The sequence below is a fragment of the Schistocerca cancellata genome, chromosome 6, assembly GCF_023864275.1.
Source record: "Schistocerca cancellata isolate TAMUIC-IGC-003103 chromosome 6, iqSchCanc2.1, whole genome shotgun sequence".
In the NCBI taxonomy this organism is placed as follows: Eukaryota; Metazoa; Arthropoda; class Insecta; order Orthoptera; family Acrididae; genus Schistocerca; species Schistocerca cancellata.
In genome coordinates, this window is record NC_064631.1 from 221,367,315 (window position 1) to 221,393,958 (window position 26,644).

The window sequence follows — 26,644 nt, forward strand, 5'->3', positions numbered from 1 at the left end:
TGTATCGATAGCGGTTGTCCACTTTTATCTGTGTTCGGCTGAATCCCACGAGAGTGCGCGAGCTGTCCACTTGCGAGGATTTTACAGGGTGCGCCGCGGAAGCTGGGATTGATTCTTTCTTGGCGTTCGAACTGGAGCGGATGGGCCACACACTGGGGCTGTGCGGACACTCAAGACCAAGCGAACGTTCTGGCAGGACTCTACTCTGGGAAAATATGTGGTACTCTGAGAGCACCGGACTGAGGAAATCGCTGCTGTGGATTCCATCTCATATGTCAGCTGTCCCCACCAGAGTAATAAAATATGGTTCAAATGGCTCTGAGCACTATGCGACTTAACTTCTGAGGTCATCAGTCGCCTAGAACTTAGAACTAATTAAACCTAACTAACCTAAGGACATCACACACATCCATGCCCTAGGCAGGATTCGAACCTGCGACCGTAACGGTCGCGCGGATCCAGATTGAAGCGCCTAGAGCCTCTCGGCCATACCGGCTAGATTTTGGTAACCACAATAATGAAAATTCTGTGAAGTATTAAAAGGGGAGACACTGAGAGACAGAGAAGTGAAAGCATTAGAAAAATGGTGTAAAGTGGACTCCGTTAATGAGTGGGTACATAAGAGAAAGCAAGAATGGTACGAACAAATAGACAGGACGAATGAACGGAAGACTGGAAATCGTAAGAAATAAATCACCAGCTGGTAAAAGAAATATAGCCGCCCGAGGAAAAAATGGAGCGACAACATCAGGGTAGACGGATGGATACCGAAGGAAACAGGCTTTAGCCTAGGAAGAAAGGAAGAAGAAGAAAACTCTTGTCTCATTACTTATCGATCCACCCTCGTACGTGTAGGTGTTACCAGCTAATTGCGATGGAAGGCGACTGGACTGGCCGCCGCGCGCGACGCGGGATGACGAGCAGGAACGCCTGCTTGGGCAGGTCAATCGGCGACAAGTAGCCGCGGTTTCGCAGAGGTGTCGCTGGCAGCGGCACCCACCATAGTACTTACTGCCGGCCGCGGCAGGCGCGGGCGGGCGCCGTCATTAATTGATTATCGCGGCGGACGTTATTCCAATTGGGCTAATTGCTTTTTCGAAGCGGGTCGGGGAGGCTTGTCGCAGCTGGCACCCGGGCGTGCGCTACACGTCACGTCCATCAGGCTGACACGGGCCCGCTCATTTAGTCGAGCGCCGCGCAGGTTAACGCGAACGGCTCATTTCGCAACCTGTTCCGCTTTTTTATAACGGCGCTGCTCTTCTAATATCGTTAAAGGCGGGAGCGGCTGTCGATCGCCTAATTGCGCGGACCCGCCATTTACGATGCGGCGGGCGGGGGAGAGACGCATTAGTATCCGTTGTTCATCTGGGGGGACTCTCTCGAGTTAAGAAATTAATGTGAGCATGTGGGAGGCCTGGTAAGTATCGGTGCGGCAGAAAAATAGCTAATTATACTTAGTTAGCGTCCAGTGAGATTGCGGTTTACGTTAGCTTTGGAACGCAGGCATCATAGTTAACTACTGCAGAGCTGTATGAAGTGAGCGATGTCCACTGTCAGAGTACACGCCAGGGAGACGCTTGGTAGCAAAACGCGTAATCCACTTCTATGTCTACACTTTTTTTTTCACTAGCTGCTTATATTTTATGACCCACCGTCTAATTTCTTATGGTGGGTCGTATATTGCCACTTAGCCGCTGTGACTGGGTCCGGGGTCCGCAGTGACTGAAAGTAACACCACACTGGCTCCCGTCCCCACTCACACCGTTGCCGTGTCCCGCCTGTTTAGATCCATTTGATATTTTTTTAGCATTAGAAAAACGTATAACTAATACAAAATCAAGTAAGATATTAATAAACAAAACGAAATTAAATATTTCTACGTCTACAGCTACAAGTGCACACAGCAGGCATGGTGCGGTATGTAGCGGGAGGGTACACAGTGAACAGCAATTAACCTCTCTCAAATCAATTCGCGGATGACAGGAATCCGTTGCACCTGCTTACGACAATGGTAAAATGAAATAGTCAGCTGTGTATCTGCTCGTTTTCCATAGCACTGTCTTTTGAGTACCTAAGGACGACTCCGTGACTGGAAGTATCCTCAGCTTTCATTACGAAAAAGAAAACTGCCTAGCAGTACATTTCATCACACCATGATCGAATTCGAGGTTTCAAATAATGTTCAAATGTGTGTGAAATCTTATGGGACTTAACTGCTAAGGTCATCAGTCCCGAAGCTTACACACTACTTAACCTAAATTATCCTAAGGACAAACACACACACCCATGCCCAAGGGAGGACTCGAACCTCCGCCGGGACCACCCGGAATTCGAGGTTTCTAGCCTCATAATACGTCTCTGGTACATACTGGGTTTTTCACAGTTCCTATTATATTCTTGTAGTGTTTGTAGAGAGCACTAATCTACTAAGACCATCTCCAGTGAGCTCTGACCTGTGTGCTACAGAGAACATATGACTTGAGCAATGTTTCGGGCGCTCACAGTCGAGTTCTCTCGAAAGTGACGAAGGACGTCTTCTACAAAGTCAAGAGCGCAGCACGTCTGTGAAGTACCACAGTCAATCCTATTAGTTGCGAATGTACCAAGTTTTCAACGGCTAATGTTGTGAAAACGAAAATGATATATGATGTAATTACAACTGGAACTCAAAACTAATTTCCAGACATGGGTCCTTATCAACACTTATCTATTAAGTCCCCTTTACAACCTCTACAATAGTGTAATATGAATTGTAAAACACCATGCATACATCGAATTGATACATTTTATTGACATAAAATGCTCTTCAATAACGCACACTGCCGCTCGGCGCGTCGGGCCGCTCGGCTCGTCGCTTCGTCAGTGGTGTTGTGGGTCCTTGGTTCGACAGGGGGACTAAAAGTCTTACGTGTGGATGACCCTGCAACAGGGCAAGTGCTATCGACGTTCCAAAATGCCACAGTTGTTAGATACTGTATACTTCAGGTATTATTGTCGTCTACTATTAGGATAATAAAATAGTTTCCTTCTATCCGGAGCAGCTGGAACACTTCATGTGTTAGGACTCCAAACAAACCTCCGCCTGTTTTCCTGGAAATTCAATGAACAACTAACATCTTCGACAGTGCCACATTCCTTGACACAAAGCTGAGACATTTGGGACTAAATGCAGGGCTTTCACGTAGAATCTGCCAATGAGGAATTCCACGCTACCAGTCCTCCTCTCATTCCCGCCAAAATGAAGAAAATTTTAGACCAGGCTTCGAACCGGCCACTTCCCGAGTCGAGCGCCACAGCACAATCGTACCTTACCGCTCCCATCTAAGGCTGCTGATACGTACACAATCTAATCCAAAAGTGTGTGGACACCACTACGTAATGCGGTTTGACCACTAGATGTCACCAGACGTGGACCCGCCAGTATGAAACGAGACGGAGGCTACTGTATTGTTAGCAGAGAAGCAGTAACAGCAGAGTGGGTCTCCCAGGAGAGGTCAGTGACTTCGAACGTGGACTAGTCACTGGTGTCACCTGCGTAAAAAAATCCATCAGTGACATTTCAACCCTTGTAAAGCTGCCCACGTCCACTGTTTGTGACGTGATTGTGAAGCGGAAACGAGAAAGAACAACCAGAGCTAAACCAAGATCACGTAGACCTCAGATGCTGACCGACACATGCAGTTGAGCATTGCATAAGGCGCTAGTAAAACATCGCATGAAATTAGCGGAAGGAATCACTTGCGAGTTGCGGTGCGGTGCGGTGCAGCTATCACAATCACTGTGCGTAGGGAGCTAAAAAGAATGTGGTAAATAGGTCGAGCAGTTCAATCATAATCTACATATTTCTGTAGTTGCTGCTGAGCGACGTTTCAGGTGACGTAAAGAGTAACGCCACTGGACGGTGGATGACTCGAATGATTTGAAGCGTTCAATCACGCTGTACCCTGTGGCAATCAGAGTGAAGCGTTTAGATTTGGCAAACACCTTGAGAACGTCACCTGCCATCATTTGTAGAGGCCACAGTGAAGCACGGAGGACGTCGTGTTACAATAATGGGGCGTTTCTGGTGGTTAGGATGTGGTCGCTTTATTGTGCTTAAGAAAACGCTAAATGCTAAAGGATATCAACACATTTTACAGCCTCGTGTTTTGCGTACAGTAGAGGAACAGCTTTCAGTCGATGGTTGATTGTATCAGCGTGACAGTCTGTCATAAAGCACCATCTGTGAGATAATGGTTTGTGGAGAGTAGCATTGCTGATTGGGCTCGTAAACCCACAGTCCTTAACTGAATCCAGGGGAACACCTTTGGGATGAGTTACAACATCGATTTCCCTCCAGACCTCAATGTTCAACCTCAACATCATCTCTAGTGTTTCGGCTTTTGAGGAAAATGGGCTACCATTCCTCCACAGACATTGAGACACCTTATTTGAAGTGTCCGCAGAAGAGCTTACGCCATCAATGGCGAAGGGTGGACACCTCCCCCTTCCCCTCCCCCGGATTAATGTCCACTAATAGAGGGCCATGTACTTTTGATCAAGTAACGTAAGTATATTATCGATATTAATCTATTGTCTGATTTCAACGTATGTGATCTATCAGCAAGCTTCTCTTTGGCAACTGTCTTTCGACAACCTGCAAAGCGTTTCTATTGGTTGGCGGCGAAGTAGCAGCGGCTAACGTTGTTCCCCCCTGGCGAAGCGCCAAGGTGCGGAAGGAACGGAGCCGACGCGAAAGAGGGGTGAGGGCGGTAAAGAAGGCGGCGAGATGCTGATATAAAATTTGCAATCCCAGTCCCCGGCCGCAGTCTGCCTTATCTCCAGCTCGGGGCGAGTCTAGGTGGTTCCGGCTGCGCTGCCGCGATGCGTAAGCGCCCGCCGGTGTATTAAGGCCGTAATGGCACCAGGGGCGGGCGCCTGATGAAGGTCGCATATTACCGCCGATATCCCCATTCCGGAGTTACGGGAAACGATGATGATCACGAGATGAGGCAATCAGGAAAATGAAATAACTTCTGCGTCGACTCCTCGTGCTCACGAACCCGCAATAAACTACAGAAGCGCTCTCCACCCACGCAGTCTGCTCAAGTCAGAGGCACTCGAAAATGCTTCTACGGATGATACTGTTATACATGAGATTTACAGCGGAAGCATCAACAAGGAGCGAATTATTGCCATGAAATATTTTTTGTCCTGTAAGCAGTGACACCAACGCAGAATTGTCGAATATGGTAACATTTACAGAACAGTATTTGATGTCCCACGAGGAGATAGTCTATGAAATTTCTTCGTCCTAAGAGAATGAGCGATGTCCAGTTTTGTGAGAATGGAATGAAAAATCATTATTACAGCATTCATATCGCAGTAGCCTAGAATTAGAAGGAAAATATATTTCCCTCATTTTTTCTGTTCATGAGCCCTTCTGCGACTTTCTTGTTTTCTCTCATTATTATTATTATTATTATTATTATTATTATTACTATTTAGTTTGACCCTCTAAATGGCCTGTAGAACCACTAGTTGGCCTTGGTCTTGAGGTTCTTATCTTCCCAAAGCTTCTTCACCCTGCTATTTTAAAAAAGTCTGTCTTCATTTAGAACCCATATTTTCTTTAGTTTCTGTCTTCTTTCGGTTAGGTGTTTTGGCGTGAACTTGGTCACTCTTCCGTCTGGATGTCATCCGCTTAATTGCTAGCGGGTCAACAGCGATTTCCTCGACGCTCTAGCCATTTTACTTTAGGTCCCATTTATGATGTTGAAAATGTTTTTCCCGTAATTGTGAGTACTCCATTCGTGCTACATGGCTATAAAATTTCAGGCGTCTTTTCCGTGCAATAAAACAATTTTTTCCCCTCAGGGAATATAATTCTTCTGAAATTTTTCGCTCCGACATACTTTCTTACATCTTGGATCTGAATATTTTCCACAATATCCGTCGTTCCATTTACTCGCTGACATTGTGAGCCGCGGTTAACGGTGATGTCTCAACGGTATTGAGTGTTTCTGAGAGAACGACTGTTTGACCTTGGTGGAAAGGGATTTCTTGTCATTAGTATTTCAAATGATTATGTAAACCGTATGCCGTTATTCTGCACAAGTTTTATTACTCACCTTGTCATTCTCAGTTTTCCCAATAACTTTGCCTAAGTAGCTGAAGTGCTGAAGCTGACTCAGTTGCCATATTTCATAGTGAGGGATTTCATGGCTGGTTGTTTGGGGTACATGTGCTGTCTCTTCTGTCAGTCATATACAAATACACTTGCTTTGTGCCCATTAAACAAGACTGACAGTTAAGCGATTAGTAATACCTGATAATAGTGCTCCAACATTTGGCGAAGGCATATGGCAGTGTGCCGAAGCATAAAATATGGGCTTCTTGGAAAAACGGAATGTCTCACATGGTCTAATTGCAAACATTCAGATACTGCTTGATAATTATGGGAGTAGTGCACAAATAGGAGATGAGAAGACAAAAGGGGTTACTCCTCATCACACTCATGGGTACCATAACGAAATGGGGAAGAAGACCTAAATGCTCTTGTACCTGCGGGTCACCTCTCCATTTTGAATGAAACCAACGCGCATGTACAGAGGAAGGTGATCAGTGGAAAATCGAATTCTAAGAGTTCGGGTTAGTTATGAGCAAAAACAACAGAGGAAATGCGAACGCGTTGAACCCCACTTCCTGTAACCCATTTTTAGAGGGTAAGAAGATTGGGAATGTGAATAATTAGACGTATCTTGGTAGAGTTATGGCAAATGACGGGAGGGGCAATTCTTTAGTTCTGATAAAGGTAATCAAAGGATCGAAATTCTTCAGTCTATTACGAAGACTTGTCTGGAATATGTGGTCATGCAGGAAAGACTGAATGCAGAGAGACTGAAGTGGTTTGGTCATGTGAAACGGATGCAGCCTAACCGAATTCCCCATCAGTTCTTGGAAAGAAACCAGCCGGGACGAAGAGCAATTGTGCGTCCAAGAAAGAGCTGACACGTCCACCTCTCTGTTAGACCAAATTAAAGACTCTTGAATCGAAAGGAGAGAGATGGGATACTGTGGTGAGGGAGGAAGTATACCAAGACGGAAACAGGTGGAACAAATCGTTCGGAAACATACTACCCGGATAGCTCAGTTGACCGGCTGATGAGCATGATGATGGCGACGGTGATGACAACGAATGAAGTCCCATGTCACAGGCTGAAATAAGGAGAACCAGGTCAGCACACGTGACCCAGCTGCTGCTGAGAAAGATCGTTGGTGACGGTAATAAAAATATTAGCAGGACAGTCGCCGAGGTAATTAAGTGTAATTATATAGCGGCTGCTCGGCGTGCAGCGGGCCGCTTTCACAGAAACACTCAGCGCGGGACTGCGCCGTAAGCGTTCGACGAAAAGCCCAGCAGTCAGCGGCTGTGACCGACTTACTTCACATCTGAACTCACCCACTGCCAGCTCGCGCAAATCAGCCTGCAAGCTACACTGTCAGTACTAAATGTGATTTCGAAGGTCAGAGTTTTGCATTTTGTTGAGTGAGCCAGTAAGCACTGGTTCAGTGACGGAGGGAAGGGCGAAGGAAATGGTTCGGCCTTTGCTAAGGAACTATAGCAACATTGAAGTGAACGCCGTTAGCGGACACCGCAAAAACCACCACTCATTATAGTCGGACAGGGACTTTAACTACGTACCGAGCGAATGGTTCAGTGTTTAGCACGCTGGACTCTCAACGAAGTTCAGGTTCTCGTCTGGACATCGAGATATACCTATCGGCGATTTCTGTCTCTTAAGACTAATGCCAGGCTACGCAATAGCCGGTTTCCTGCCCCCTCCTTATCCTGTCCGAGCAGCTCTCTCATTATCACGTCGTCGACAGTGCCTGAAACGTAATCTTCCTCACTTCACCTGTTGCCTCGCAACCCGCTTCTCTCGAGTTTGAGTCCAGCGATCTAACGACAGCACTCTCTTATTCGGTTTAAAACGTAGAGACAAGACTTTTCTTCTTTGCTTCACCTACAATTAATTGGCACATTTTAAATTTCCTGACAGATTAAAATTGTGCGTTGGACGGGAACTCGAACAAGAATCATTGCTTTTTGCATGAATCGCCATAAGGTCCATATTACACTGTGGAAATATTTTGACAACTCTTTATAAAAGCTACGACAAACCCTACTTTTATAATAAATATGATAAAAGTACCCCAATACACAATGAAAATATTATAAAACGACTTTATAAAAAACGTTTGCGAATGTGCTTTCCTATCTCCACAGACCCTACGGGTCACTTCCCGAAAAATATCACCCGCTCTTCTATCCTATATACTTTCGCAAGAGTGTCAAACGTCTAACAACGTTCGGGCGCTAATGACCATAGCAGTTTTGCGCACTAAAAAACAAAAAAAAAAGTCTAACAATGTTGGTCAGAATGAAAACTCGTGAATAATCGCAAGCTAGAACCATTTTTCAGTTGAGAACTTGAACTAAAAGTAGTACACAAAGACATTTTCCTCGGTGACTTTGCTTTTCAGCTTCGGATAATGTATACGACCGTCTATGTACAAAGTTTGTCTCGCCTCCATTATGTTGTGAAAGGTATGTCTTAGGAACATATTTGTGGTATCGTCCAGAGACACAGATGCCACATCAAAATCGGCAATGCCAATCGGTACCACAGACATTAGCGAAGGCTCGTTGCAATCCACAACGATGTACAGGAGACCCTCCAGAAGACAGCACCTCCCTCCCAGGAACAGCAGTGCCCCCACACTGAGGTCAATATAGTGTTGAGCATGCAGGAGGTCGACCCCAGTTCGAGACCTCAGCTACAGGCAGTCAACCTCATCGTATAGGATCAATGAATCATGAAAGTTTCAGGTGAACTTGTAGTGTTCTCAATGTTGAACATTGTGTACCTCAAGAGAACAGTTTGTTAATTAGTGCATCAGATGATGCTTTGTTAGCCGATGACAGTTGTAAATTACCCAGTACTCTTATAGCAAGGAAGTGTTTCAATGTTAAGTAAATCTTTTATTCATTCATGTAATAAAGTGAACCAATATTTCATGTGTTCTACTTTAATGAGCCTTCTCATAGAACAATGAAAGAATTTACAGTTGTAGCTGGACGAAAGTAGTTTCGCCTGGTCACAACAGCATTACTTTAGTTAACTAGAGAATAACACAAAAGCATAGGAACTGCTTTTCTATATCATTCTTGGCCCCTGGGCAGAACTGCTACATAAGAAATTTACGCCGTCTTTGCGATAGTAATGTAGATTTCTATAAGATGGCAAAAGGGACAATGTTATTCGACTTTTGTAGTTACAAAACGCAGGTGCGTTGTAACAACTACAGCGCGTTCAATAATTAAAGTAAGCTGTAGTCTCCCCAGATAATCAGAGCACTGAAACTACGTTAAATCCACTTACAGGAGCATGTAGGCACACTTAAAATCCGTTGCGAAGTTTTTCGAATGACAAATTCACTTTTTGTGGAGCTATATCTTTGGTATCAACTACAAATTGTAACTTGTTAGTACTGAATTACGAAGATTAAAAATGGAGCATGTCAAACAAGGTGCTGTTGTATGGTAAAAAAGAAGTGAAATAGAGGCTTTTTGTGTTTACTTTTGTCATTTGTTAACTGATAGTGTGACTTCCAATTACATTCTGCTTATACTAGCGAAAGTGTCTTACAAAGGAGACAATGCACTCACGAGTGTACTTAAAAAGTGAATTCCTTCAAATAATACTAAGTAACTAGAAATTGTATCCTTTCTTGAAGGCGAAATGTAACGTGGAATGGAATGCTGAAGTTTGCTTCACTACATAAAATTACAGTGTTTTAAATTACTGTTAAACAACAGACTTACTGGACGAGACGTAATTAAGAATAGCTAAATTAATTATGATCAGGAAGTATGACTAGCAGGAGAAAAGCATATTTACTCAACCGCAAACTGCTCGCTGACGTATTTATTTTCTGGAAATTCTATAATGGTGAACTACCTCCCACTACTTTTTCTTGCATTAGAAAATGCAGTGGGATTTTTCCTTCTCTTCCGTTGCGCTGTTCGATGCAACTAAAGGAAAGACGAAAAAGAAAAAAATATTTATCTGATGTTACGCGTAAGTACACTGTACTGTATCGAATGCTGACCACTCGAGAAGCCGAAATCAGGGTCCAAATAGGGTTGCAAATCATAACAGTCAGATAGAGTCATACGCCACATTGGCAACATTTAATTACTTCATAAAAATAAATGTTTTCTGCTTACGTGCAGCGGCGAAGGTCAGCCTCGTAGTCTTTGGCGATGCGACGCATTGCAGATGACGCTGGGGTTGTAAGTCTCTTTTATCGTGATTTCGAGAGCGAATACTGAACTGGTAACAGGCCACTTCAGAACACGGCGAAGCTTGCTCCGACTTACCTAAAACAAGCAAAGAGAACGTAAGTTTTTATATATTTACTTACAATGGAAAATTATAATTGTTGTTTCTTAACAAACTATGTGTAATCTTCGGATGTCTGACGAGCAGTAACGAGAGAAACCAACAGATAACACAGATGACACCTTTAAAAGGACGAGTGGAGGAACTGCCGACCATATTTAACGAAGAATCAGAACTATCGCTTATCTAGATTTTCTGTTTTAGCCGTACCAGACGCGAACGCAGACTATTGTCTTCAGTGGGGATTTACTCTCCGTACTAACAAGGGAAGGCTGTGACGTTCGGATCACGGATGTACTTCAGATTTTGTACTTTAAACTTCGTAGTCCATTAGGACAACATAATGTGCAACTAGTAAGGCGTACCACTCAGGCGTTTCGGAAAAAATCGCAAGAGAATTTTTAAGAATAATCGGGTGAGATACCGAGAAATGGCTTTGCACCTGGACGCTTCGGTCTGCAGACACAGATTTCTAGGACGAGCGACAGGTTTGCAAAACCCAAGTCAAGCACCGATAAATAAAGGCTTAAAAAACTTTATTCAATAATAGAGTTAGTTACAATACGTTGGGACATGAGGATAATGTACGATTAATGGTCGGGTGTGGCTTCGACGCAGGATATTTTTCTATAGACACGGAAAATATAAATTAAAACGGCATCTACTATAACGAATGAATGCAGTGTTCCCACATGCACAAGAAATCGTCAGAGTTTCTAAGGAAAAACAAAGCTCTTTGACAGTTTGAAAACTTTCTCTTTCTTCTGACAGTCTGGGTAGAAACAGTGCGTTAACGCAACATTTTCGTAAATGGAGGTGACAGAAATTGGCGATGTACGATTGAATGTATTTTAGTAGCGTCTTCACGAGAAGTAATTTCTCGTTCGTTGTCAGTCGAAAATGAACAAGTCAGTTGGCATTTGATAAGTTTTTAACTTGCCTGTATAAATAAAAGTCGCTTAATATTTGATGTAATAAGAAAAATTAGTAAACAATGAAATAACATTGGAAACCCAAAAAAGTTAATGTAAATACACATCCTTTCATCATATTACCTTTCAAATGTAATATGTACGAAATAATATGACAGGTGTTGAAAAAAATGTAAGTTCAAAAGCCCAACTCGTTATCTGGGTCGCAACGCACCGGACACCGTTGACGCGTAAAACTTCTCTGGCCTTAACTACCTGCACATCATGTTGTCCTAATGTACTACTAAAAGTGTACAAAGTTTAAAGTAAATCTATGATCCGAACGTCGTGGCCTCCCTTTGCAATAAATTTCGTCACATCTCATGCTTCGATAAACAGCTTCAATCTGCCTGTACAAGAGTCCTAAATTCGATATATGTCCTACATACATTGCTGGACTAGCTTCAGTGAGAGAAAGGATGCACTGCGCGTCTAGGCGCGAGATTTCATTCTGCACAATTTTAGAATATCAGCTTTTTCGCAGTGTGCACCTTGCGGTACAGTAAACAAAAGAAATACGGGCTGCGCATAATCCATTACCTGTCACGTATTTTCTCCCAAGAGTGGTAGTACACCAGAGGTTGATAGTTTGAGCAGAGTCATTAAAGGTGCTCCAATTGATTATTGCATCGTTGCCCACCCTCTCCCCCCACTCCCGCTCCCCCCATATTTTTTGATAAGCAGTTTCAATTTTTGGCGTCTTAGTTGACAAAAGTAACACCGTTAACGAATATATCCAAGCTTAATTAATTATACACACGAAAAGCTGTGCTGCAGTAGGAAGTGATACTTTGAAGGATTTACTAATGTGCCAGTAAATCAAAAACATCTATATTATCCACTAAAAAGACAGTTTTCTAAGTTTTAATGAACTGTGTTAGTACAACTATGAATGATTAAGGGGCGTGGTGCATAAGCACGAATCTGCTTGGTTTTGTCGTAAGTTTTAGTAAGAGGAATGGATAGGAGACTGACGGATAACAATGGAACCCCACGCGGCAATTGCTTAAAGTCTGGTATTGATATAACAATAATCAGAGCATCTATGTAGAGGAATTGCTATGAACAGAGTTCGAGACAAATTACCAATAACCGGCCGGGGTGGCCGAGCGGTTCTAGGCGCTACAGTCTGGAACCGCGTCACCGCTACGGTCGCAGGTTCGAATCCTGCCTCGGGCATGGATGTGTGTGATGTCCTTAGGTTAGTCAGGTTTAAGTAGTTCTAAGTTCTAGGGGACTGATGACCTCAGAAGTTAAGTCCCATAGTGCTCAGAGTTATTTTGAAATTACCAATATTGTCTTTTCTTAACAAACAAAGGAATACTACTAAGAAAAAATTCATTGGAAAATATATCCCAATTTATTCCTTTTTGCCACTAGAATGTGGTATCAACCAAGTCAAGCAGAATTTAATTTGAAAAATTTTTAGTTTGAAACAGTTTCCATGGTTCGTTAAGACACAACAGATGATAATCATACGCACAGCGATGAAAAAATTTGCATATTAATAACAAATAACTTTTTTACTCTCTACTCGCAAAATTCGTTTTAGTTCAGGCTTAATTTGGCACGCTTTAAGAGTTTTAAGTCTGGTCTGAGGCATCAACAATGTTCAAAAATATGGTTTTAGGGCCTAATTTATTCAACGTTTTTCGAGGGGATCTGCCGTTTAGACCCCCTTATGACCTATACTCGATCTATTGAGTCGTGGACCGCAGTAACTTAATGCAGGTGACGCCCACGGTGTTTTACCAAATGGAAGCCTCCGAGACTGTCCGCCCCGGCGGGAAAAGTCGAAATCTATGGGGGCCTCTGGCGCTCTGCTGCTCTCATTTTGGTCTGAGGTCGAAAAGACGTCGTATGGCAGCGCAGTGAGCGCGACAGCCACGGCGTGAGCACGGGGCGTCGGGTAACGGTACAGCGCAGTAGCGCGCGTGGCGCCAGCCGTCCCCCAGCCGCTGCCCACTGGCTGTCTCCTCCGCTGGCAGCGCGCTGCGTTCCCACGTCACGCCGCGGAGCCGCGGCCGGCGAGAAATACGGGCCCCGCGACGAACTTGTGACGTCACTCTAGCCGGCTTGTCCACCACACTTCGTGAACGCTTGTCTCCGTGCAAGGGCGACGGGAAATCAATATGAAATTGAAAAGACACCCACTAATGGTCTTAATGTTGTCGTGTGTATTAAACTCGTCTTCCCGCAGTACGGACACTAGTAAAGCCGTCGGCACACGGACCGTGCTGTCGAACGTTAACGTTAAGCGTGCCAAGTTCAACGTGCTGCTGAAAGCTCAGGAACGATGCGACTTGTGCATACGGTACGTGGGCCCCAACGTCGTATACGCGATCGCAACGCAATCCAGCGGCAGTTGAGGGATGTTTCTGGTTCGTAAATCACACTTTTTACTCAACGGGCCAGCGTAAAATTCCCACGTTAGCTCTATTAAAACTAACATTTCCTCCATGGTCCACGAAAAGGAAAGCACTATGTCCAATCAATAAGGACACAGGCTTATAAAATTTCCATTACAAACAGTGTGGTGCAAATTTGGAATACTTCTCCGCATAAGAATAATAAATAATGTTTATTATTTCATCATTCCCACATTTTAGTAAAACCCCAAGGTCTGTCTTACTGGATCACTGTTCCTACCCAGTAGCAGAATCTTTGCAACATGTGAATTACGAAGCGTAAAAGAAAAAGGAGCAAAATATCTTTATACAAGTAGCGCAAGCTGTCTGGTAGATTAAGCCAATCGAACAGTCACCCCTCAAAAAAAGGCGAACTTATATTTACATAACATCAAATAGTATAGTGTATACTTATATTAAACTAATAATAAAGTATCAGAACCTAATAAAAACGCGAATGTTAGGGAAAAAAAACCTGGAAGTGTCTATGTCTAGACGCGAACCACCGCCCCGACAGTCAACTCATTACAAGATTCTTTTTTTTAATCTCATTTTGTTCGTGTTTGTTCGTTGCTTCTGCTCGTGGCGGACGTCGCAAGACACCCGTTTCAGTTCGTCGTTGATCCATTAACTCAGTTTTTTTTATTACAGAGGGCAGCTAACCCTCTGACCGAACACGCTGAGTTAACCGTGCCGGCAAGTCGGGGACTCTACTCATTACGGTAATCCAATAACAATCTCTTCGTACGACTGGTAGTTTCTTACTCCATGCTGGAAACCGCAATCGTAGATAATTACTAATTAAAATTTAATTTTAACAAATTGTACCAAGAACAATGCGTTTTGAGTGGATCTTTAGTGTGCCGGTGCCTTCAAATAGCCTACTCTCATAATACGCAAGTTACAATAATTCTTTTGCCACGAATATGGTGTTTCTCATTATTTTATTCGAACGGATCACATAGTTAACAACGGGTTTTCCGGTGATTCTCAATTTGCTGGTGCTCAGAAACGGCATATATACATATAGGCTTGATATGAATGCCAATATCGCGCCTCACACTTCTGTACTGAAGAGAAACAGCGTGCGTGTGACGTAGGTGGCGTTGTGCCATCTCATTGGTCAACGCTCAGACGCACGCTCAGAATGTCTGACATGCCAGATATTGCTCTGCACGTTCGGAAAGACTCCCGAACGTGCTATTCCACGCCATGACGTCAGAAACTCGGCACGCTCAACGTTCGGATGCACGCTCCGTGTGCCGACGGCTTAAGACCTGCAGTGTCACGTGCTGTGACGTACTTGCCACGGGCTGTCTTTCTTTTGGGCCTCGGCGGAGCGCAGTGGCCGTCCTCCGCGACACCTATTTTCGTAGTGACACCAGCCCACCAGCGGTTAATTTACGCGTTCTCCTCGCGGAATGAAATTTATACGCCGGCCAGACAACTACCCTTAATATATAAGGTGATAAATTCGACGTCATTATTTTAATACGGCGCGAGAGACGGATGTCGGCGAGCGACTGGCTGGCTCGCGAGCGAACGGGAATGAATGGCTCTTCTGCTTAGCGTCACTCGGCCTGTGTTCGCTGAAGAGATGGATAGTCCTTCCTGAAGCGCGATGCTTCGTTTGTGGTCTACGATAACCACAAATGCTAATCTACGTGCATCTCGTTGCTAGTCAGTTACAGATGAACCGCATCGACAGCCGAGCTAAGTAAACTCACGTGTATTGAAATTTCCTGGCAGATTAAACTGTATGTCGGACTGAGAATCGAACCTGGGACCTATGCCTTTCTCGGGCAAGTGCTCTACGGACTGACTATCCTAGCACGACTCAAGATCCGCCCTCACAGCTTTACTTTCGCCACAACCTCATCTCCTCTCATCCTTGAGTGATAGTCTCACAAAGTATGCAAGAGGACGTCTGTGAAGAAACTTCCTGGCAGATTAAAACGATGTTGCGGACCGAGACTCGAAATCGGGACCTTTGCCTTTCGCGGGCAAGTGCTCTGCCAACTGTGTTACCCAAGCACGACTCACGCCCCGTCCTCACAGCTTTACTTCCGCCAGTACCTCGTCTTCAACCTTCCAAACTTTACGGAAGCTCTCCTGCGTACCATGCAGGACTAGCACTCCTGAAAGAAAGGACGTCTGTGAAGTTGGGATGGTAGGGAATAAACTACTGACGGAATTAAAACCGTGAGGATTGGTCCTGATTCGTGTTCAGATAGGGTTCGGTTAGCTGCCTGGCACAGGGTTTTAGTCTTCCAAGAAATCACAAAATCAGCGCACACACCGCTGCAGAGAGAAAATAGATTCTGGGAACTCGGGGGTAGGTGGTTCGAATAACAGTCGTGAAAAAAGTTTCGTGGTCAGTACTTACTCAGCAAGAAGTCCCCAATAACCAGACATTACGTTTGTATACCTTGTTAAAATGTAAGTATAGTGGAACATTACTGAACGGAAAAATGTTGAAATAGAAACAATACCGCTGTTTACTCCAAGGATTTTGAGGGAAGTTAGAAGATCCCTCCCAAGAACACGCAACTGGGAACAAACCTTGCTGCTTTCCCAGGTTACTATTATTTTACATGAAGCAACAGAGCTCACTGGAATTTGAGTGGAAAGAATCTAAAGTGCTATGATTCCCAGTCTACCTACTTGGATTCAGGGTGACTTTTCGATACATACAGCAAAATCATCTGTAGAAAGTACACAAAATTGTCTTTCGTTTTATTCTTTGGTCAACCGTTCAACTTTCAGCAACTTTCAAAGGTGCTGGTGTCTAGTAAACATGTGATTTAAAGTGCATGCCTTGATAGCTATGAGCATCTGTTCATCTTCGATACTGTGAAACACGTCTTGGTGTCCTTATCTTTGGAGTAGGTATTATGGGGGAACACAAAGAAAATATTCATTAATTATGGGCTCTAAAATGCAAACCTTAAGAACTATGGGCAGTTGATCAGTGGAAGAGATGTTTTTAACAGTAACAGAAATGAAAAAGTGCTCACAGAACATAAGGTATGCAGTTTAGAGACCATTGTTACTAGACAATTTTTTCTTGTTTAGTCTGTACTACCATCTCTGAAAGTTGTCTACCGTGCAACCTTAGTAACGGCATACCGTTACACAACTGCGCCAGACACTTGTTGTCTTATATAGGCGTTGCCGCAGCTCCGTGTACTGCCTGTTCACATATCTCTGTACTTGAATACGCGTGCCTATGCCAGTTTCGTTGGCTATTCAGTGTATAATGTATGTATGTATGTATGGCGTGTTATGGTATGTAGTATGGTATTTTCTGGGATTACAGTCTTTTTAAATTCCCATATTCTCGTATTTCATTCTCATATCACTTCTTATGTTAATTCCTACGTTTTATTCTTACGCCTTCCTTCTTGAAGATTTCGTGCATTGCCTTGGATGATACTGGTGGTAGACCCATTAGAAATATGGAAATTCCGAGCACTGTGAGCATTGCACGAAGGGAGTTTTGCCGCAGTGACATTTCTTCGCATGAATTACTCCGGGGAAGAAGGTCCTTAACATCGCTGAAGATTGCGCGAATTGGCAATAATTTCGCGGCAAACCAAGCATAACCGATCATTTTTCCGAAAACTGGCGATAGCAATCGTTTATGAATCACGACACACTACAGGAATTTCACCGAAGACAGGTTCAAATAATTTTCTCATTCATTTAGTTTTTTAAACTCATTCACCACACAGACATGTAGTAGGTGAATAAGGACAGCGTCACTTCAACATACATTGGTGAACATTCGTGTAGTAATCTTCTACAGACATGGGTAGATAACTGAGAAAAATGAAATAAAATAAAAACAATAATCGCATTTGCAACCGCAACGCTAGCAATGTGTCACCACTTCGTCTGAACTTATTGTGTGCTAAAAGGTACATAAATTACAGTAGATCCTTTATCATTTAGCTACAATATAGCAGGTCAGCAACTGGAAGCAGTTAATTCCATAAATTATCTGGGAGTAGGCGTTAGGAGTGATTTAAAATGGAATGATCATATAAAGTTGATCGTCGGTAAAGCAGATACCAGACAGATTTATTGGAAGAGTCCTAAGGAAATGCAATACGAAAACAAAGGAAGTAGGTTACAGTACACTTGTTCGCCCACTGCTTAAATATTGCTCACCAGTGTGGGATCCGTACCAGATAGGGTTGATAGAGGAGATAGAGAAGATTCAACAGAGAGCAGCGCGCTTCGTTACAGGATCATTTGGTAATCGCGGAAGCGTTACGGAGATGATAGATAAACTCCAGTGGGAAACTTTGCAGGAGAGACGCTCAGTAGCTCGGTACGGGCTTTTGTCGAAGTTTCGAGAACATACCTTCACCGAGGAGTCAAGCAGTATATTGCTCCCTCCTACTTATATCTCGCGAAGAGACCATGAGGATAAAGTCAGAGAGATTAGAGCCCACACAGAGGCATACCGACAATCTTTCTTTCCAAGAACAATACGAGACTGGAATAGAAGGGAGAACCGATAGAGGCCACACACCGCCAGGTGGCTTGCGGAGTATGGATGTAGATGTAGATGTAGAAAATTTGAAAGTCGTTTTATCAGAAATGGTCCAGTATCCGCGGATAATCTGAGACACGAGTTCGCTTATTTTGGTCCCTCTTTCACTGAGCGAACTTTCTGAGAGATCGGGTGACGGCAAGTGCCGTGTTCTCCTCAGGTGCAAGAAATGAAAGGTTAAGGGAAAGAAAGAGGAGACGCATTATTCACGTGGTTTCCCGACCACCGAAAAAAAACTATCTAAGCATTACCGCCAACCGAACCCGGCTCCTCCGTTTGGTAGTGCGCGCGAGTGTGGCCGCCCAGCTACATGTTAGGGGGAATTCGAAACCGTTCATATGTCGCTCGCTTCAACCACCCACGGAGCAGCAGCCCCAGCAGGGGAGTCTGCCATCCGGCTTGAGTAATGACAGGCGTCTGAGGGCTGTCATAACGCTTCAGACGCCGCACCGAGATGCGCTGCCAGCGCTAACACGGCGCCGCCGGCAACAGGACGAGCAAAACCGCGGCGGGCAGCACTCAGTCATAAGTCAGCGCCGGCGAGAATGAGATGTTTTAATAAGCGGCCGTAAACACGCGCCGCGTCCCACAAAGCAAATAATCGCCGGCCCCGGCGTCAGTGTTTTGAAAATATATCAGCCGCGTGTGACGCCGAGACGCGCCGCTCCGCTACAAAGCGACGCCGACGTCTGTGCTGGCCAGCCAGCGCTGTCCTGTGTGTTATTTCGTCCGTGATGTCTGGAGATCACTGCGACTGTTCATAGTTATAACTATCAGGTGGCTCCCGGTCTAATGCGAGCTTCTCGATTTGATGCCACTTCGGTGTGGCGGGCTCGTCCATCTCGCTGCTTATTTCTTCGGACAGCTGCTCATTCGGCTAACCGCTAGTCCACCGAGGTGGAAAACTGCTAACCGTCTCACTTTCGTTAAATTACTGACGTATGTCTTTTTAATTACTTTTGCACACTGACCTACATTTCTTGTACAAATTACATTTCTTCCTTTTATACACTCCTGGAAATTGAAATAAGAACACCGTGAATTCATTGTCCCAGGAAGGGGAAACTTTATTGACACATTCCTGGGGTCAGATATATCACATGATCACACTGACAGAACCACAGACACATAGACACAGGCAACAGAGCATGCACTATGTCGGCACTAGTACAGTGTATATCCACCTTTCGTAGCAATGCAGGCTGCTATTCTCCCATGGAGACGATCGTAGAGATGCTGGATGTAGTCCTGTGGAACGGCTTGCCATGCCATTTCCACCTGGCGCCTCAGTTGGACCAGCGTTCGTGCTGGACGTGCAGACCGCGTGAGACGACGCTTCATCCAGTCACAAACATGCTCAATGGGGGACAGATCCGGAGATCTTGCTGGCCAGGGTAGTTGACTTACACCTTCTAGAGCACGTTGGGTGGCACGGGATACATGCGGACGTGCATTGTCCTGTTGGAACAGCAAGTTCCCTTGCCGGTCTAGGAATGGTAGAACGATGGGTTCGATGACGGTTTGGATATACCGTGCACTATTCAGTGTCCCCTCGACGATCACCAGTGGTGTACGGCCAGTGTAGGATATCGCTCCCCACACCATGATGCCGGGTGTTGGCCCTGTGTGCCTCGGTCGTATGCAGTCCTGATTGTGGCGCTCACCTGCACGGCGCCAAACACGCATACGACCATCATTGGCACCAAGGCAGAAGCGACTCTCATCGCTGAAGACGACACGTCTCCATTCGTCCCTCCATTCACGCCTGTCGCGACACCACTGGAGGCGGGCTGCACGATGTTGGGGCGTGAGCGGAAGACGGCCTAACGGTGTGCGGGACCGTAGCCCAGCTTCATGGAGACGGTTGCGAATGGTCCTCGCCGATACCCCAGAAGCAACAGTGTCCCTAATTTGCTGGGAAGTGGCGGTGCGGTCCCCTACGGCACTGCGTAGGATCCTACGGTCTTGGCGTGCATCCGTGCGTCGCTGCGGTCCGGTCCCAGGTCGACGGGCACGTGCACCTTCCGCCGACCACTGGCGACAACATCGATGTACTGTGGAGACCTCACGCCCCACGTGTTGAGCAATTTGGCGGTACGTCCACCCGGCCTCCCGCATGCCCACTATACGCCCTCGCTCAAAGTCCGTCAACTGCACATACGGTTCACGTCCACGCTGTCGCGGAATGCTACCAGTGTTAAAGACTGCGATGGAGCTCCGTATGCCACGGCAAACTGGCTGACACTGACGGCGGCGGTGTACAAATGCTGCGCAGCTGGCGCCATTCGACGGCCAACACCGCGGTTCCTGGTGTGTCCGCTGTGCCGTGCGTGTGATCATTGCTTGTACAGCCCTCTAGCAGTGTCCGGAGCAAGTATGGTGGGTCTGACACACCGGTGTCAATGTGTTCTTTTTTCCATTCCAGGAGTGTATTATGATCAACTTTTTTAAGTACATTACAAGTATTTGAAATCCGTATGTGCAACTGCTGAAAACTGTATTCAGTTTACCATTCCCTTTCCTTTTCGTTTAATTAATTTAAAACATCTATAGCAGTACGGAGTGAAATACACCCTAGAAAAAAATGTGAAGCTCGTGAAAATGTGAACTTCGCATTTCCAAATATGGAAGATATGAAAGGAGAACATTATGAACAAGAACTAGAAGATTATAAATAGCCGGCCCGTGTGGCCGAGCAGTTCTAGGCGCGTCAGTCTGGAACCGCGCGATCGCTACGGTCGCAGGTTCGAATCCTGCCTCGGTCATGGATGTGTGTAATGTCCTTAGGTTAGTTAGGTTTAAGTAGTTCTAAGTTCTAGGGGACTGATGATCTCAGATGTTAAGTCCCATAGTGCTCAGAGCCATTTGAACCATTTTTTGAGATTATAAGTAAATAAATGAATGTTCCGTATAGTGCACGCAAATATATTACATTTATTTGAAGTTTGAGATACTCACGTGCAAGAAAAGCATTGTTTTTATTTCACCTTTCGATAAATTTATCTTAAGTGTATGCAAGTAATACACAAAAGAATGCGAAGGAAACTGAGGTTCTGTTAGATAACTATCTCGATCGTTTTCGTAAAGATAAATTCAACAGTGAGACAGCTGTCACTGAGATTGGGAGTGTAATCAAGACTGAAGAAAAATTGAGACAACCTCGTAAGATTAATCGACATAGAAAAAAGGGTCAACTGTGTAAAACAGGGCAAGGAGATCGAACTTCTGAGAAAAAATGGGGTAAGGTAAACGGAACGATTGTTAATGTACACTATGAACCAGGACCACGAGGGAAAATAGGAGTGGAAGACCAAGAACGAAATTCTCGGAGTGAACAGCGTGCAGTCTTTCGCTTCTACTGTTTATGTATCGAAGAACAATGGTAGAAATGAAAGAAAAGTTGAAGAGTGGGATTCTCACTGAAAGTGACGAAGAAATGCAGGAGCTGTTGAATGGACGAACAATCTAATGAGCGCAGAATGTGGATTGAGAGTGAGCCAAACAAAGGCGAAAGTAATGAGGGGTAGCAAAAATACTAACATAACACCATGAAGTAGACGAAATGAAGGAATTCTGCTAGCTTGGAAGCAAAAAACACATGACTAAACAAGCAAGGAGCGCATGAAAAGAAGACTAGTACAGGCAAAGAGGGAATTTATGACCATATGAAGTCTACTACTACCGAACATCGGCGTTAACTTGAGGAAGAAAATTCTGAGGATCTGCTTTTGGAGCACAGCGTTGTGTGACAGTGAGTCATGGACTGTTAGGAACGTTTCGGATGCGATGTTATATAACGAAGTTGAAAATTGGGTAGGCTGATGACATCAGGAATAAACAGGTTCTCCTCAGAACTGAAGAAGTAAGGAACGAATGAAAAAAAAAACTGACTAGAAGAAGGGACAGGATGACTGGACATCTGTTATGGCACCGGGAAGTAGCTTTCAAGGTGGTAGAGGACGTTGTAGTGGGTAAAAACTGCGCGGGAAGACAAGGGAGTGGAATATGTTCAAGAAATAATGGACAATGTATGGTGCAAGTGGTACTCTGAGATGAAGAGGTTAACATAAAAGACAAATTCGTAGCGGGCCGTATCAAACCAGTCAGCAGACTGATGGCACAAGAATGCAGTTGAGCACATATATCCTTCCGTAATAAAGCGGAATGAATAGGCAATTTTCACAAGAAATGCTTGCTTAGTTTCCAAACTAGTTTCACCAAAATAAATCGATGATGCGACGCAACAGACTGTCGACAGTACTTTGCGGTTAATACCACAGTGTTTAGTTTAGTGACTTCAGGACAGGGCAAACGACGGCAGGGTGGCAAGACAAGACGCCCTGCTGGCGAGCTTCCGTGGAGAAGATTAGGCCCTGCGGCGGGCTGATACGAGGCCGTGATTCAGTGCGGCTGCGGCAAAGCGCGCTGGCGCCAGTAGCACGTGCTCGCCGGACATTCCTGTGGCGCCAGCGCGCCGTCGCGCTGTTTAACACGGCGCGCACCAACGCGGCATTCTTCTCTGGTAAAAATTACGCAGCAGCCGAGCTTCTTTCCGGCGCTATCGAGCTAGCTCTTTCATAGTTTGTGCGCACCGACGACGACGTTAAAATAACTGCAATGATTAACGTTAACCGTGGTTCAAGTATTGTTACTCCAAGTCTGCAGATAGGATTTCAGCGGGCCCAACTGCCACATCTTGGACCCCCGTTTGCTCCGTAGAAAAGAACTTGGTGGGAAGACTAAAAGTAGTATGAATCACATTTCTTATGTCGTGTCCGGGTATGACCTTATCCAGGCAAATAAGTGAAAGAAATATGAAATATGCACATACACAGGCCGATGGCGGCAGTATTATGCTAGAGGGACATTCAGTTGGGCTTCCGTGGGACCTGGGTAAGTAACCGAAGGCACCACGAGAGGTATTGATTACGTGAGCTTATTTGCGGATCGTCTGCGATCTGTTCATGCTAGATGTCTTCCTCAACGTCGACAGCATTTACATCAGGATAACTGCATGATATCGTGCTACAGTGGTTTGATGAGAAAGATGGTGAACTCGCGTTAATATTTCGATCACCAAATTCGCCAGATCCGAATCCGATGACTGTCGGGTGCTAGCTCGTCATACAGAGAACAGCGGTTCGTAATTTACCGAAAATGAGTGACATTTCTTTAGATATCTGGTGCCACATACCTCCGGAAACTTAAGTAGGACTTGTCACAACCATGCCACGCAGAATCGCTGCTATATTTAGTTCCAAGGGTGGACGAACACGCTATTAACCAAAGGTCATAGTGCTTTGGCTCATCAGCGTATTGTTCAAGATAAAAATTGAAAATAGTTCTAATCCTCTTATTCCGACTAGTTTTCGGGGAGTGTCCTTTGGTTTTAAGGCAAGTACGACAACTGGAAATTCCTTCCCAGATGTTGTTGTTGTTGTGGTCTTCAGTCCTGAGACTGGTTTGATGCAGCTCTCCACGCTACTCTATCCTGTGCAAGCTCCTTCATCTCCCAGTACCTACTGCAACCCACATCCTTTTGAATCTGCTTAGTGTATTCATCTCTTGGTCTTCCTCTACGACTTTTACCCTCCATGCTGCCCTCCAATACTAAATTGGTGATCCTCTGATGTCTCAGAACATGTCCTACTCACCGATCCCTTCTTCTAGTCAAGTTGTACCACAAACTTCTCTTCTCCCCAATTCTATTCAATACCTCCTCATTAGTTATGTGATCTACCCATCTACTCTTCAGCATTCTTCTATAGCACCACATTTCGTCCATGTTTCACTTCGATACATGGCTACTCTCCATACAAATACTTTCAGAAATGACTTCCTGACACTTAAATCTGTATTCGATGTTAACAAATTTCTCTTCTTCAGAAACGCTTTCCTTGCCATTGCCAGTCTACATTTTATATCCTCTCTACTTCGACCATCATCAGTTATTTTGCCCCCAAATAGCAAAACTCCTTTACTACTGTAAGTACTTCATTTCCTAATCTAAATCCCTCAGCATCACCCGACTTAATTCGACTACCTTCCATTATCCTCGTTTTGCTTTTGTTGATGTTCATCTTATATCCTCCTTTCAAGACACTATCCATTCCGTTCAACTGATCTTCCAAGTCCTTTGCTGTCTCTGACAGAATTACAATGTCATCGGCAAACCTCAAAGTTTTTATTACTTCTGCAGCCTTCCCAGATATACCGGACTAATCTTCAAAAATGGTTCAAATGGCTCTGAGCACTATGGGACTTGACTTGTGAGGTCATCAGTCCCCAGAACTTAGAACTACTTAAACCTAACTAATCTAAGGACACCACACACATCCATGCCCGAGGCAGGATTCGAACCTGCGACCGTAGCGGTCGCGCGGTTCCAGACTGTAGCGCCTAGAACCGCTCCGCCACTCCGGCCGGGAATAAAATGATAGCAGACGGCTATACGTTTAAACGGAACAAAGTTGACAGACTTACTTGCCAGATACTGCGAACCTACGAACATGATCTTTTATACTAAACTTGACAAAAGGGAATCGATGACTGACGGATTCCGAAGCCGAGCTACCATTCTACGTGCTGTCTTTTTTTAAGTTGCCATGCGACTTGAATGTAGCGTGAGAAGGCGAACGCTTTTCCCCCTAACAAACGATCGTAGCCACATCAGATCGTCGCTTGTTCCCTAATGTTTATTTCGTTACCTGAGCCGCGTCGAACATCTGTGCGCCGTCCCGAACTCGCGCCGAACAGCGGATCGAATTACATCGTTGCACTTCCTGCGCACCTGCAGTATTTTTCCAGCCGTCGGAAGCGGATGAAGCGTAAAACAAGGAGCAGGCGAATAAAATTTACTCTGTTGCGCATTAAATGAAGCTTTTTTAGGGCTATTTGCCTTTGAGTACTGCGAATAACGGTAATATGAAAGTACTGCTCCTGACTCCTGTTGAAAATGGTGCAAATTACTTACGAACATTGTGCAGATTTCGTATAATTTATTTTAATTCTAGATATACCAAATTTTGCAGTGCCTTGCCATAAGCTGGCAGCTGTTCTTGTCTGGTTTCAATCTATAGTTCCGATTGCCAGCATTACTATAGTTCCCCCTCATAAAAGACGTTTATTTGTGTACAGAATAGCACAAGAATAGGTAGACATACTAAGAACTGGACTACACAAAGCCAATAATTACCACTTCTCTCTCACTTATTTAATTTCTTCGAGCTGCCTATTTCCGACAGCCTCCGGCCCTTCTGTTACTGCTTGTGTATGCGTTTTTGCAAAGCACTTGGCAGCGAGCCACTTCATTTCTGTGCCTCGTGTCTGCAAATACATTTCAGAGAGAAATGAGCCTTTGGGATGAGAAGGGCACGCCGTTAAATAGTTTACGTTTCCAATTCCAAGAAAATGCGAGTGCGCCTGAGAATCCGAACGAGTTTCGTCGGGAGCAATGCATCGCGCGAAGGCCGAGAAAAGACAAACGGACTTGAGACTTACTTGAAACTTTACTTTAAATGGCATCATTTCAAGAGTACACCTGTAAGTGATGACTATTGTGTATACGCAGTTCGACCCAGTTGATGGTCAATTTGTCAGAAGTCGAGAGCTTCGCTTAAGCAGAACGAGAGAAGAAAAACGTGATATTTTCGACGAGCAAAACTGACAGCTGCCTGTAGCAAGAACGGCTGCAGGGTGTTAATTGTTGCTCTAGCTCGCTCGCTGCTGTCAGCCTGATCAACAAATTATATCTGTTTAAGACAGTTGTTTACCATTATGAAGGATTATATTGTTATATGTATTCTCTAGCTAGCGTTGGAATACATTACGACAAAAAGTATTTTGTTTGGAAGTAGGAATGTGGTGTCTCATAATTGTTGAAAACCAGTTGCTGTGCTATTGTCATAGGGTAAAACTCTAATCTCTTCGCAGTGTTTCTTAGAATGAGTGAAATAAGATTATGAATGGTGGTTGGTTCATCGGACTGTCACTTTCGTTGGCTGCCACACTGTTATTTGAGTAGGCTGTGTGCCCGCACTAGGTTGCCCCCCCCCCCCCTTCCTCCTCCTCTCATCCAAACCCCTCAACAACACTACACTGCACTGCACAAAGAGTCATCCAGCAACACACTCTTATACGTATCAGGTAGGAGTAAGACAACGGCAAACCACCTCCACTACCAACTTGACGACGTTATTAATGAGCGATTCGCTGGAACGGACTACTCAGCAGCATCCCTACCAGCAATGATCATTG

The 26,644-nt window shown here is 44.8% G+C and overlaps 1 protein-coding gene across 7 annotated transcripts in view; it reads right to left on the reverse strand.

Annotated features, from left to right (window-relative positions):
* LOC126190748 (homeotic protein spalt-major-like) overlaps nt 1–26,644 on the reverse strand; it is a 544,861-nt gene that overhangs the window by 290,489 nt on the left and 227,728 nt on the right. For 6 of the 7 annotated variants that reach the window (XM_049931253.1, XM_049931248.1, XM_049931249.1 and 3 more), the window contains exon 2: nt 10,274–10,426. The exons of the other annotated variant lie outside the window; for it this stretch is intronic. In XM_049931253.1, coding sequence (XP_049787210.1) covers nt 10,274–10,426 — 153 coding nt within the window. The remainder of the gene's footprint in view (nt 1–10,273; nt 10,427–26,644) is intronic. 7 annotated transcript variants of the gene reach the window in all.